The 14,392-nt window shown below is 32.6% G+C and overlaps 2 protein-coding genes across 3 annotated transcripts in view; one reads left to right on the top strand and one right to left on the bottom strand.

Moving 5' to 3' along the window:
• The window catches only part of LOC106461762, a 120,913-nt gene extending 117,484 nt beyond the window's left edge, over positions 1-3,429 (top strand). For both annotated transcript variants that reach the window (XM_022388792.1, XM_013921610.2), the window contains 4 exons: positions 331-485; positions 959-1,039; positions 1,743-1,856; positions 3,035-3,429. In XM_022388792.1, the coding sequence (XP_022244500.1) occupies positions 331-485; positions 959-1,039; positions 1,743-1,856; positions 3,035-3,073 (389 nt within the window). In that variant the 3' untranslated portion in view covers positions 3,074-3,429. The remainder of the gene's footprint in view (positions 1-330; positions 486-958; positions 1,040-1,742; positions 1,857-3,034) is intronic.
• Positions 3,430-4,517: 1,088 nt separating this feature from the next.
• Positions 4,518-14,392, bottom strand: part of LOC106461759 (pancreatic triacylglycerol lipase-like) — a 15,600-nt gene continuing 5,725 nt past the window's right edge. Inside the window, exons 3-8 of the mRNA XM_022388793.1 lie at positions 13,978-14,224; positions 11,232-11,444; positions 8,589-8,813; positions 7,472-7,586; positions 5,987-6,166; positions 4,518-4,668 (exon numbers count right to left, since the gene is read on the bottom strand). Coding sequence (XP_022244501.1) covers positions 4,593-4,668; positions 5,987-6,166; positions 7,472-7,586; positions 8,589-8,813; positions 11,232-11,444; positions 13,978-14,224 — 1,056 coding nt within the window. The 3' untranslated portion in view covers positions 4,518-4,592. The remainder of the gene's footprint in view (positions 4,669-5,986; positions 6,167-7,471; positions 7,587-8,588; positions 8,814-11,231; positions 11,445-13,977; positions 14,225-14,392) is intronic.

The following is a 14,392-nucleotide window of genomic DNA, read 5'->3' as shown; positions in this document are numbered from 1 at the left end:
TGACTTGGGCATATGTGAGTGTACAAACTTTTTGTTTATCTCTGTTTTTTAGTGATTAAAAACTTTTATGAGTATGAAGTGTGTCATTGACTTATTTGTCCTCTGCTTTTTTTTTTTTGGTGATAGTTAAGAACTTGGAACTAAATGTGTGAATATTACAGCTGTTTTTATTTATCTCCTGTTTTTTAGTGTCTTTTAAGAAGTTGGATACTGTGGAGTGTGCAGGTTGCTTATTTACCACTGCTGTTTGATAGTGGTAGTTAAGAACTTGAACCTGTATATATGTGTGAAGTGTGCCATTTGTTTTATTACCTGTGTTTCATTTTTTAGTATCAGTTAAAAACTTAAACCTGGACACATGTGAAGTATGTCAGTTGGTTGTGGACTATGCTGATAAGATGCTGGAGGATGATGACTTTGAAAAGGATATTGTTGCTCTAATTGAAAAAATATGTGGTGTGGTACCTACAAGTGTTGGTGCTCAGGTAGAAATTTTCTGTTACTTCAGACTACTACTGAAACATATTACTTACATTAATAAGAATAAACATTTTATTTTGTATTTCTGATATAAGAATTTTGAGTATTACAGTTGATCAGTCAGTTATAGATAACGGAAAAATTTGTGAAATGTATACTACTAACTTTCCTTCTTATCCTTTTGAAGGCTTCTTACATTTATTCTTAAAATATTGTTGAGACTCAGCAAAAAAGCTCAATTAAATATCAGACAATGTAAAATTACTTTTTGTATCCATGTATTCAACTAGTTAGGAATGGACATTTGAAAGTTTGTAGCAGCTTTATTATAATGTTTGGTCACATTTTCAGCATAATATACATAACATCTATTTGTACAGTACAAATTATTAAATCTTCCTCAAACATAAGGTTTACGAAGTGTGATTTTGTTGCACTTAATGTGCATTTTTAATTTAATTTAAAACTTATTTTTCAGTGTGAGTCAATAATTAAGACATATGGACCTTACATATTACAAATGATTGGTCAGCTTGCCAACAGTAAAGAAGTTTGTCAGGTAATGTTTTGGGGATAGTTATCTTTGTGTAGTACATTGTTGGGTTGGAATTAATACCTATAGCAGATGATGTAGTGTTATGTTGATATTAGTACATAGAAATGTTGATTATGATGTATTCATATTAGTACCTTTTGCTAATACTACAGAGTATATTTCATTTTAGTTGTCAGTAAAAGTAATAAAATGAAATATACTCTGTAGTATTAGCAAAAGGTACTAATATGAATACATCATAATCAACATTTCTATGTACTAATATCAACACAACACCAATTAATGGAATCAGTAACACCATCATAATGCTGTATTACAATCTATAGGTATTAATGCAAGCAAAACACTATTGTCAGTAAAAGTGAAGTGTTTTGCTTGCATTAATACCTATAGATTGTAATACAGCATTATGATGGTGTTACTGATTCCATTAATTGGTGTTGTGTTGATATTAGTACATGTAGTTGCTGTTAGTGTTTTATAATATATTATTAGCTGTAGCTAATAATACAATGCTCCATTGGTATTAATGTGCAGTGTTACAGAAATCAAGCAATAAATACTTATGCATAACTAACTTTGGCTTTTTTTAGGTTTAATTTTTTGTTGTTTGGACTATAAAAAGCACACACATTTCTCTAACTTGTTTCAACGTAAAGATAAAATTAAGGATCTTAAATATGAATCTTTAATTCTTCTGTTTCAGGCTATTGATTTATGCAAGGCAACTACTGGACAAGTTCATCTTCTGGGTGGAAAAAAATGCTCCTTTGGACCAAGCTACTGGTGTGCTAGTAGTGCTCATGCCAGTGCTTGTAAGGTAAAGGATCTTGTTATTAAAGCATGATGTCTTTGAGGGTAGTTGTTAAAGTTTTGTTAATTATTCAGATTTTATGAAATATCTATCAAGTTCCTTTTTTTAGGATTATTTCTTATTTATCGCAAACAACTGTTTTATGAATCTGTCATTATTTGAAACTCATTAAACAGATGTATTTACAGAACTTTTGGTAGCATTAAAGCATGTAACTTAAATTGAATACCAAGTACTTGGATTTTTTATACTACATAATTCTTCACATACCGTATATGTGTAATTAAATTGGTGCTACATACTACTTGTATACATAGGAATTTACACTGTACAATGTAAAGAGTTCATGTGGTAACTGAAGCTATATAATCACTCGTTCATGTGGTAACTGAAGCTATATAATCACTCGTTCATGTGGTAACTGAAGCTATATAATCACTCGTTCATGTGGTAACTGAAGCTATATAATCACTCGTTCATGTGGTAACTGAAGCTACATAATCACTCGTTCATGTGGTAACTGAAGCTACATAATCACTCGTTCATGTGGTAACTGAAGCTATATTATCACTCGTTCATGTGGTAACTGAAGCTATATAATCACTCGTTCATGTGGTAACTGAAGCTATATAATCACTCGTTCATGTGGTAACTGAAGCTACATAACCACTTGTTCATGTGGTAACTGAAGCTATGTACTTTTTATCTCTACTATATGATGTTTCTAACTGCTTTTTTTACTTGATGTCTAGTTTTTCTCAACAATTTATTATCTGTGTTCTATTTGGTGTGGATTGTTTATTGGATATTTAAGTGAAAGCAGTAGTGCCCTTATTAATCTTAATATTAGTTTATGTTTCCTAAAAATAGTGCTTTTTGCTATACATTTCGGGCACCTTTTTGCTTTGCCAAAATATCAAACCAACTCTGATCTGCCATCCTTTTTAGATTGTGCATAAGCTCTGAAATAGATGTGGAGAAATAACTTGCATTGTTATGAATAAAAGTAGAAACAATGTATAGCTTTATTTTATAAAATGATTATTAAAGAAGTGACAGTTTGTAAAACTGTAGCCTCTTTACATATGGAAGAGATAGCCTTTCTTTAAAGTACAACATTAATTTTGATTTGTTAGATTTCATATTCTTGAGTTAAAAATAACAATATCATTTTTTTTTTCTAGGCTGTGTCATACTGTAAACAGAAGGTGTGGAAGAAGTAGTTGCTGCTGTAAAGAAACATTCAAATCAGTTGTAGTCAAAAACAACCTTTTTTTAATTGAATATATGAGAGTAATCACAGGATCTTTAATATAACACTGCAGTTGTATGTTTGCAGCTAAGGTTTCAAATTAGATTGTTGCATTATTACACAGTTTATAATTTTTTATAGTAATAAATATGTGATGCTTATCTATCAATCTACTTATAATTATGTATTAAATCAGTTTGTTTTGTGATACACATTTTGTACTAGTATATTGTAATTAATTCATAATAAAGAAGATAGAAGTGTAGCGACAGTAACCTTATGATATTTTGTATTTGCTAATATAAGCATTAAAGTGTTTCAAGTGTGTTTAGTTTTCTTTATTTCGGTGAGTTAGCAATGAGAGAAGAAAAAAGCACTAAAGTTGTCCATTGTGGTCATTTAATCAACAGAGAAGTTATTGTAACAAGTTTATTACTACTTTGACAGCTGAAAACTGCTGTTCTTATTTGTCCAGCAAGAATGACAGTATTAAACACTAACCGGTATAAAGTAGAATATATTTTCATGCGGGAAACCTGACATTATGTAGTATTTATTAACACAACATTATGGGTAATTCTATCAAGGCCAAAAGTACCATATTGTTACTGCCAGTAGCAGTATGCTGGAGAACCTCAAAACACATTGTTTTAGTAGAACTTCAGGCAGAGTAGACATAGTAAGTTTGAGAACTTTAATGGACTACATCTGCCTGTTGAAAGAAGGCCTCAATATAGAAGCCAAAATAGTCCCTTTTTCTTTCAACAGGAAGTTGCAGACCACTAAAGTTTTCAAATCTATATACAAATATTGAAGGTGGATTTACTGTTGGATATTTCAGTAGATAATATGCACATATTTGTGACATTCATGTGCCCAGCAAACTTACAGGAAAGTAGTGACATAAAAATGTAAGAAGTTTGTGTTACTGTATATAAAGTTATTTTTTTTGGTAGCCAAGCTGATACATCAGGAAGTAGAAAAGAACAGTATAAAATTATTAAGATTTTTTTCTTTCTGTGATATCTTGCAGAACTATAACAAACGTTTTTTTTTCAGTTATAAAGAAAGAAAATTGTATTCTCATGCTTATTCTGTTTCAGTATCATTGAAAAGTGTCAGAATTTAAACATTTGACCAATAAGAGCTCTTATGTGATAAGGAAGATTCATAACTTCATTTTTACTTATGGATTTGTGTACAATGAATACTATAAAGTTTCAGTACAACATGAAAAAAATTACCATGTTTTGAATTTTTAACAGTTAAATGTACTTTGTTGATTGTATTTGATTTACTTTATATGTATTTTGCTGCTTCCTTGCTTAGTAGCTGATTCTACACATTTTAATCATCCTTTTTATTATTATTATTGACCATACCTAACTCACATTGCAAAATTCAGAAGACAAACATGTACACTTAGTGTTTTATTTACTATTGTACAGCTGTACATATATGGTCCTTTGCCTCGTTCAGTGGAAATGACGTTAGCAGTTTCCACCAATGGTCAGTGTTGTTTCCTGTCCATCTCGTAATTCAGTTTCAGGAACACATACATTGAAGCTGTGAACGAATTAGACAATATACAACAGTTATAAGACATATTAGTCCGAAGAAAAAGTCAAAAACAATCTTTGTCTTTAAAAAATGATTTTGATGAAATTCCACTGAAACCAATAAAGATATAAAATCTAAGTTATGCGAAATAACATTTCAGATCTGTTTTCTTTATGCCACACATCAACGAAGGAATTTATCAGTTTGGCTGGACAAATGTAAAACAAAAATTGATCTACAATGCTATTCAATACAATAAATTAAATGTTAAGATCTAAAAAATCTGTCTAGCAAAACAAATAGGTTCATTAGGCTTAACAAAAACAATTAAAATACTAAGTTTCATCATATTTGTTAGGCCAAATAAACGTCTTGGTTTTGATAGCTTACGAACGTTTTTCACTATAGCACTGTATTATGAGACGATAATTTGTTCCTGCACATTACTTATTGTATCTGTAAAAAAGTATGTTGCATTTAATGATTTTACTGTTATTACGTGACTGTTCTCTTGTCCCTCGATGGGACAGCGGTAAGTTTAAAGACTTACAATGCTAAAATCCGGGTGTTCGATTCTTCGCGGTGGACATAGCGGATAGCCATATGTGGCTTTGCTCTAAAAAATTGTGTCTTATGCATGTTAACTTTTAACTATATCCAAATTTTGATTCATTTACTTAATTTCACTCCCTGTTACAATGTACAAGCAAATTCCCCTCGTACACATCATGATGTGTAATGTAGTGTAGGTAAATAGAGGTAAACGAGTTTCATTCTTATGAGTATCGGCTAAATACTTTATAGTTTTTACTGAGGTATTTATTATTTGTTCATTGTCAACATATTTTATTACTAGTCGTAATTGGTTTGTAATTTTATTTCAGTATAATCTCGCTTTCACGAATGTATACAAGCGACAACAGTTATAACAATAACAAGTGAAAGTCCGGGGTTGTGTAATATAGCACATGAGGGTAGTTTCTTCTATTAAAACATCCTAAAATTCCAAAGATAAACTAAATTCATTCTTTCAAAGGACCACTTATTAAAGTTTGTAGCCGAAACGTTGTGTCGAATAAAATAAATAATTATTTGGAATTTAAGATTGAAATATGAATATAGTATTTCAGTAAGCTTACAGAAATTTATATTAAAAAATCGTGAAATAACTTGTGAAGATACGATGATGAATAACGGGAAAACTAACACCACATATAACCGAACTTTAAAGATAGTTTGTGTGATGTCAGTTTTCCAGTTATTGATTTTTATTGAATTATTGCACAACAGCAGTTTTAAGAACTTCCTAAACATGTGGACATACCGTGATTTGTTCTCAATTGTGATTTTGACATGGTCGATCTTCCAAGTTTCTGTGCCAGAAGTGAACCAGCCCTTATAACGATTATAGGTTATTCTGACTTCACGCACCGGAAGAACAGCTGCATCCACACTGGCCAATAAATTTAATTCTTCTCCGGATTCGATGGTTGTATCAGATTTTCTGAAGTTGAAAAATACACATTGAAATATTTTATATGATCATAATACGGTCTGGTGGTTATGGGCGAGCGACTTGCAATCTGCGGGTTCGAATTCCCTTTCATCTGTGCGGGCGTTACCATGTTCGGTTAATCTCACTATTCGTCGGTAAAAGAGTATCTCAAGAGTTGGCGTTAGGTTGCCTTCCCTGTAGTCTGTCACTGCTAAATCGGGGACGGCTAGCGCAGAGAGCCCTCGTGTAGCTTTGCGTGAAACTTAAACCAAACCACACCAGTGATCATTTTAAATTATAAAGTCGCATTTCGTATGACACTCGTTGCGCGAACATTGGTCTTTCCTCACGATTTACGCAAGAAACATAGAAGCAGTAGTATAGAAACAAATCTTTTACCTTATAGTATTAATTCTTCCTCTGTTCTGTTGACTAGTAATTGAAGTCAGCAGAACAGAGGAAAAGCACAACTTTGTTTGATATTAGTACATTACAGTCGGAATGAACAAGTTCATAACTACATAAACTATTTAGTGTGAACAATTTTTTGGTACCTTTTCAAAATTAATACAAAGGAGGGTTCGGTATATTGATACTATTTCATGTAAAGGAGCCACATCCTGAGCAAAGCATCTTTTAGTAAAAAAAAATAAAAAATATTTGTGTATTCAAAAGGAATACGTTTAAGTGAAAATGATAATGAGCCATTTATAACGCAGATACTAATGTTACTGCAGTCATAATTAGAATGTTTAGTGGGATATAAGAGGCATCCTCTACGGAAACTGCTACAATCTTAAAATAATAAGTGAAAGAAAATTAGATTACCAAAATAGTTACTACAGTTATAATTGGAACTAACACTATATTAAAGTCTGATTTTAAAATTTGCACTGAAAACAATATCGCCTTCAAAATTACACCTTTTCCTAGACTTTATATTACTATTTACTTATATTAAAAGGAGTTAATCATTATATTGTTTTCTCTAGAACTCAACAGTTTGTTCAATGACCTACTTTTAATCTGCAGGTCGTAGGTTCGAATTTCGTCATCGAACATGCTCATCCTTCCAACCGTGAAGGTGTTTGTAGAATAGTATCCTAAAAGTTAAAGATGGATGGGGTTGACTAACTGCCTTCCCTCTAATTTATCATTTCTAAAATAAAGACATTAGCACAGATAGCCATCGAGTAGTTTTGCGTAAACAAAAACGTATAATAAAACTTAATTCTATCTCACAGTTTGCTCCTGAAACTAATTTCCATTTTGCAACAAGATGTACTTCCGATTTTTTTTATCAGATCTACTTACTGTGTTAGAATTATTGTGTCCGACTTTCCTGTATTTCCTACAACAGTGATATACACCTCTCCATACGTACGCTTCTGATTGTTGGACGCTTTGACTGCAATGTTAACTGGTCTACCTGCAATGGTTTAGTTAAATGACTTTTTAAAGTTTTGCTAAATCGTTTATTTAGAATACATGACACTACAAGTTTATAAAGATCGCTTTTCCAGTATGTAATTATGAAATTTAACTAAGATAGATTAGAATTAAGTTGTATTATATAAACTAGTAGATGTACCCAAGGTTAATAATTCATTAGTATAAAAGAGGCACGAAAAGTGAGTACGGCGGAAATGAAACACATACAAAAATTTGTTTTTAGAGTTTACTTCTATTTTTGATATCTTTCTCCAAATGTGCAATATCAAGAGATTAAGTAATACTGTTAGCCATTTACAGTTGGCCTTTGACGAACGGTAAGGCGTGTGTGTTTGATTTCTCCTCGGTGGTAATTCAAAAATGTAATCTCATTAGGACACTCCTTGTGTCTGATTAACCACTACTATGTCTGTCGTATCCGAACCGGCCTGATGAGTCGTGGTATTATAAGAAAGTCCTCCTCGGCACTGGATATGTCAGATGTACTTTGTTTGACGTAACATATTATCATTTGCTTCTACTCGTGCGTTCTTAGAATTACTCATCCGGTTGATTTCGGTGATGCTCAGACCAAAAATGTGGAAGGAGATAGGGAGCAAACAGAGACAAAATAGTGCATATTATAATAACATTGTCTTCAGAATTCAATTGAAGGTTTGTAACGTGTTATAGGTTAAGTATACGAACCAAATGAAATAATCCCGGCTAAATGAAACAAGTATAATATAGAAATGGTTTGTGTGTAAATCGAATTTCTTGAACAGGTTTTGTGAAATAAATGATTCTGCAGTGTAGGAATCCACCTATATAACATGTTACTATACTAAGTAATTCATATTTATTAATTGGCATAATACATTTTACACATATTAGAATACTCTATCTCTAACCCGGTAAAATGATACCATACCCAACACCAACATTTACGTTTCACTGATATTGTACTTTAAATAATAGTTATAATGAAGTTCGAACTTACCACAGTAAGGTTCCTCTCGTCTGGTAACCAGATATAGGGACCCAACACTGTCAAATTTGTGACTGTAGTAACCCATGTTACTACAGCCGCTTTCACAGCTGAAACATTTACTAGCGAGAAAGTCTTCATAGCCTCCTGGACAGGGGTAGCTTTGGTAATGGCAGTCATTTGTCATGGAGTCAATAAAATACTTCGATGAGGCTTTATGATTACAAACAAGGCCATCTATTTCGAAGAAATAAACAAGTTAACAAAATAAATAGGCAATGTATAAAGACAAAGATGTACTTTATGAAATAAGCCTATAGACATCAGGGAAGTGATTCTACGAGCTTAGAAAACGATTCAAAGTCTCAAGCGATTTCGAAGAAATGTTTAACTAGTTAGTGGATGTTATGCTGCCGAACGTAATTCTGGGTGATATTTTTTAATTAAACGATTTAACTTATATATTAACTTTCAGAATGAGTTTTATAACTAGTATTAAATAAATGTATAATTTCTTATTATGTTAGACCAATCGTCTGCATGTAGGGAAAAGCCGATACACCGATAATAATAAATTATAAAGTCTGTTCATTTATTATCAAGTATAGCCATAAAAAATTCAGTTAAATTTACATTTACGAAGAATAAACCTTGATGATTTTTATGGAGTCTAATCACAGCCTAGCAGTTGGTTTGTTAAACTTGCCACCTATTATGTACTCGCTAAAGACTATTACGTAAAGTGGCAAAATATATTCTAATTTCTTCTAAATATCATTATTTACGGGTTAAATCAAAGTAGGATTAAATATAGTAAGGAAATAGATATCTGCCACTTATTCCAGCCTATGTGTGTTGCAGTTAAAAATTGCGATATTTTATTCTTCTTTTCCATAATTAGTAAAACATATATATTTATATCTTCTGGTAAATTTTCCTAAATGTTTACCCACGTATCCTGCATATAGTAAGTTGGTCTTAAAGTTGAGCTAATCTACAAGCTTAGACGAAGGTTACATACAACAATGATTGTGCCATAGGGCTTATACTTGCTTGACCCTGTTTCTGTGTCATGTCTTTTTGAAGTGAGTTCACACTCATTTCAAGGTGTGGTACAGACACTTGTCCAAGCTAGTATGGGTTAGGAGTTATCTATTTTTAATATATGATGAGAATGATCGTTGACGTAGATAATCTAGGACTATGGAACGTAGCAATAGGGACATTAATTCTGATTTAACAGAACAAAATATAATATTGTTCATTATCTTCGTCTTGTGAAGAAATGCTTCTGACCTATTCTAGCTGCCAGGTGTATTCTGAATAACAGAACTTAGAAGCTGGCTAGTCTAGATAAAACCCTAGCAATGTTTTGTTGTATAAATAATTTTATTTATTCGTTTGTGATTGTCCATTTTCCTTTGCTATAAATATATTCTTTGCTTAACCTATTCTAGAATCTTCTGTGTATTGCAAATACTAGACAGTTACTTATGGATATTAGTGTTCTTGAATACCACAGACGTAGTGCATTACAAATACTCTTACACTTTAAATTGGTATAATAAACTATAATAACAATATAAAACAAAGCAGCAAGGAAACTATAATAATAATATAACTCTGAGCAACAACTAATTTCAATAATTTCCAATAATAAATTATACGAAAACAAGGGTTATGTTTCTGTAAGTAATGACAGAAATAGTAAGCATTGAGTGCTTATGAGAAATTAGTTTTCAAATAAAAACAGCTTGTAATGTACCAACTTTTATTAAACAGATATTAACATTGATTTTTTTGAAAACGAAAGCAACAAAAACATATTAGTATAAGTTAATACATGTTCTATTAGATTATTGATAGGAATAATGCACAATTGATTACTTGATTTAATGTCCAAATGAGAAAAAATTTCTATGTCGTGGCTTTGGCCTCTTCCTCCCTCCAGGGCATATGGTGTGAATTCGGAGCTGTACAGTATGCTGCTATGGGGTCGTTGGTAAGTAGTGGAATACACTACGATAATTTGTAGATATAATAAACTACCATACATTCCATATCAAGAAAGTCCATGGATCGCCACTACACAAACGCATTTCTTGAAATCTCGCTAATATTTGTTGAATAGAAATGTCCTTATATATATATAGTAAATAGTCCAATTTTAACATAAATTAATGCTCAGTTTGGTGCTACCTAGCATTTTATGTCTTGGGAAAAGAAGATAAAATAAATACCAATAGGGGAGACGTAATTAATCATACTATTATCATGTATAATAAATGTATCAATATCATTCAAAATATCATGTTAATGTTTGTTTGTTTCTGATACTGGGGCAAAGTTACACAAAAGGTATCTACACTAGCATATTCCTAACTTTTAACTGGTAAACCAGAGGAATGTCAGATGAGCAACAGCGCTCGCTACCAACTTCTGGGCTACTCGAATCAAATAGTGAGATTTGATCGTTATTCTAATTACGCACCCACAGCCCCAAGATGCAGAGCGCGATTTTTCCGCAGCAGTACGCGAACCACGGAATCATAGCCCGTTACGCTAATTACTCAGTAGTTTAATGTATGTTGAAGAGGTCTGTATGGCAACATAGGGAGATTTGGAAGTGAGTGGACACAAATAGTTTAAACTTACCAACAAGTCCTTTCTTTGGGTAACACATGGGTTGCTGGTTACCACCATTAGGGTAAAAGTCCACGTGTCCTATAGCTTCGTGCATGCCAACTTCTCCAGACAAAATGTTGGTGCCAACACTAGTGTGAATAACATCGACATACTCAGCATCATCAACGCTCAGGTGGACATCTTTACCTTTGCCTTCGAAGAATGGTCCAGCAGGGTCCAAAGCTAAGTAATCCGATTAGATCAAATATTTGATCAAGCAGAAATGAGACAGACTTATATATACATATACAGGACGCGATATGTCAAACTTTCAGTGTGTGTGAGGTGGTGGTAATAAATTAGGTAAACAACAAAATAGCATGGCACATTATATGACAATCCCTTTACTTTAGCGAACCAAATAATTTTCACATTTTAAATTTATTTTGAAAATTTAACGACTTTTATTTTAACATTTTCACCTACAAATGTGACCTAATGAAGGGGGAAAATGTGAAGGTTTTATTTGATTGAGAACGACTACCATGTTGAGGTTAAGTCATTTCTGTTGGAGCTTTCATTTTTTTAAGTGCTTTAAGACATGAAGATTGGAATCCATAGAAGGTGTTTAGTGCTTCCATTTGAAGTTTTTAATGAATTCTTCATGACAGAAGCTTCTCTTTTTGTTTGTTATCTCATTTTGTTTAGCCATTTAAAAAGCATTCCTTAATGTTGAGTGTGCATTTGCCTGGCTATTCAAGCACTGGATACAAAACAAGGCACCGGATAAAACATAGAATGAGTTACACAACACATACGAACCCAGTTAAAAAAGTGAAAACATCCCTATTATTAGCAGTTTTTTTGTGTGTGATTGCTATAGCGTAAAGAAAACGTTGGTTACAGTATACGATGTTGAAAATTCCAAGACGAAAAGCATTGTAAGTTTAAAATATGGGATCAGAGGGATAACAAATAATCACCCCATGGGATGACAATTAAAAGTCCATTCCAGGGGTAAAAAAAGGCAGAGCTAGGGAAATCTTATTCCTCATCAAAATGTACCCTGTATATATTGATGGACACAAACATAGTGTAGCTAACATGTATCACTCGTAAAAAATGCTTGGAAAATTATTACCACTTTTTATTTCACAAAAATAGTTTTAAAACATTTTCATTTGTTGTCATGGTTACTAGCCTATACGACCACTCACGTTAGTTATTTTTCTTAATTACAAGATACTAATTGCTAACCAGTTTTATCCACATTTTGGCTGCTTATCTGAGAAGAACTGTTCCTTCTTCATTGCGATAGATAGCACACTATCCTCTCTATTAAGAGGACCATAAATTCGGTCTTCTCTGTGAAGATGATCCAGGATCGAACTTTGTCCATTATCACAATAGAGACAGCCTTTCTGTGGATTTCCGTGAAGACAGTAGCATGTTAGCAGCCGATAGGTAGGATATAAACTAGTTAGTATTTGGTACATAGTAATATGAAACAATTAATTAATGATTAGACTCCGATAACTGTATTTTAGATTACTAACCATGACAGCGATTGATATCCGATCACTAAAACCTTAGTGTAAGTACTTAACATTTTCGTTAATATAATGTAGGAGGAGATAATCGACATTACTGTGTAGATCTAACGTCGTCAACTCATTTACTTTTAGATTTCAAACATTAAGAAGGACATTCATCATCCGAATACATATGTGTGTAAGATTAATAATTTTCGCAAAACGTTTTTTTCACGTATATGTACTTGACTTACATAGATTTAGCTGGGCTTTGCGCCCAGTCAACGTATGCAATCGGCAGGGGTTAATTAATTTTATTTTCTTTGTTTATATTTAAGCTCAGAGCTACGCAATGGGCTATCTGTGCTGTGCCCACCACGGGTATCGAAACCCGGTTATTAACGTTATAATCTTTTAGACCTTAAACTTATCGTGAGCCACTTGAGGGTTGTTAAGAATTAGCATTTTCATTTCAGAAAAGTTAATGAAATTCTAGTTGGCAGCAAAAGCTTATTAAAGAGAACAATCATTAATAACTGGTAATCATAAATACACATTTCAAAAACGCTGCTTCTCAAAAAAAAATAAGCTAGTGATATTCATTGTTATTTTTTAGATAAGGTAACACTGTATAGTTATTTTTTGTGAGTAATAAATGTATTATATTATTGTTATTTCTTTTAGAAAAATATATATACCTTGTTTACAGGTTAACATTGTGATGTTATTTGTTGAAAGAAATGAGTGTGTTACCCTATCGTTGTGCGTTAGAAACAGCGGCTGTGTGGTTATTTAGTGGATTCAATAAGGTCAAGTTAAAGCGGCTATATTAAACAATGATAATTCAGAATAGCATTACATTGCTGTCACACATTTTATCAATTCTTCAAAGTTAGTTTGATTGTTTGTAATTAAGCATAAAACGACACAATGGGTTATACGTGCTTTGCCCACCACGGGTATCGAAACCCGGATTCTAGCGTTGTAAGTCTGCAGACATACCGCTGTGCCACTGGGGGGGGGGGGCTCTTCAAAGTTAGATTTAAAATGAGTGTCTGTCCGCAAACACATAGCTCTATTAAGCTTGTTGTCAGTCTGCAATTGTTCGTTTCATATACATTGTATCGTTCTTGATTGAAGTTAAGTTTAAAAAACCAAAGCTATGAAACTGATCCGTCAACAAGCTGACTTGCTTGGTTAACTACATTTCAAGAATAATTCTTTAAAGTTGCGTATAACTATACCAGTGATCCGCTTAATCCGAGCTCCTGAAATTTCCTTAAGTCTTTTGCCCACAAAACCAGCAGCATGAGCACCAAGACTGTATCCAATGATGTGTATATTGGCTGTCGACATTCCCCTCTTCTCAATTAGTAACTTGATCAGTGCTGCTACCTGGCGTCCAACTAGTTCAGTGTTTACAGAAGCAGCGTTATAGAATGGAGGTATAGCACCTTTTCCCCAATCAACCATGACAACGTTGGCATTTTCCTGCAAAACAAAAAACAACGCAAATTTGATTACAATTAAATAACATTATGTAATTTAAATAATACTGAAGTTGTGTTTGTTTTGTTTCATTATACTACATATATATTTGAAAAGGTTTTTCGTTGTGCAAAACCTGAAGATAGTTTGATATACGGAAACATCTGTTAG

This window comes from Limulus polyphemus, unplaced genomic scaffold (genome assembly GCF_000517525.1).
Source record: "Limulus polyphemus unplaced genomic scaffold, Limulus_polyphemus-2.1.2 Scaffold1026, whole genome shotgun sequence".
In the NCBI taxonomy this organism is placed as follows: domain Eukaryota; kingdom Metazoa; phylum Arthropoda; class Merostomata; order Xiphosura; family Limulidae; genus Limulus; species Limulus polyphemus.
The sequence above is the reverse complement of the archived record's forward strand: the minus strand, read 5'-3'. Positions and strand labels throughout refer to the sequence as shown.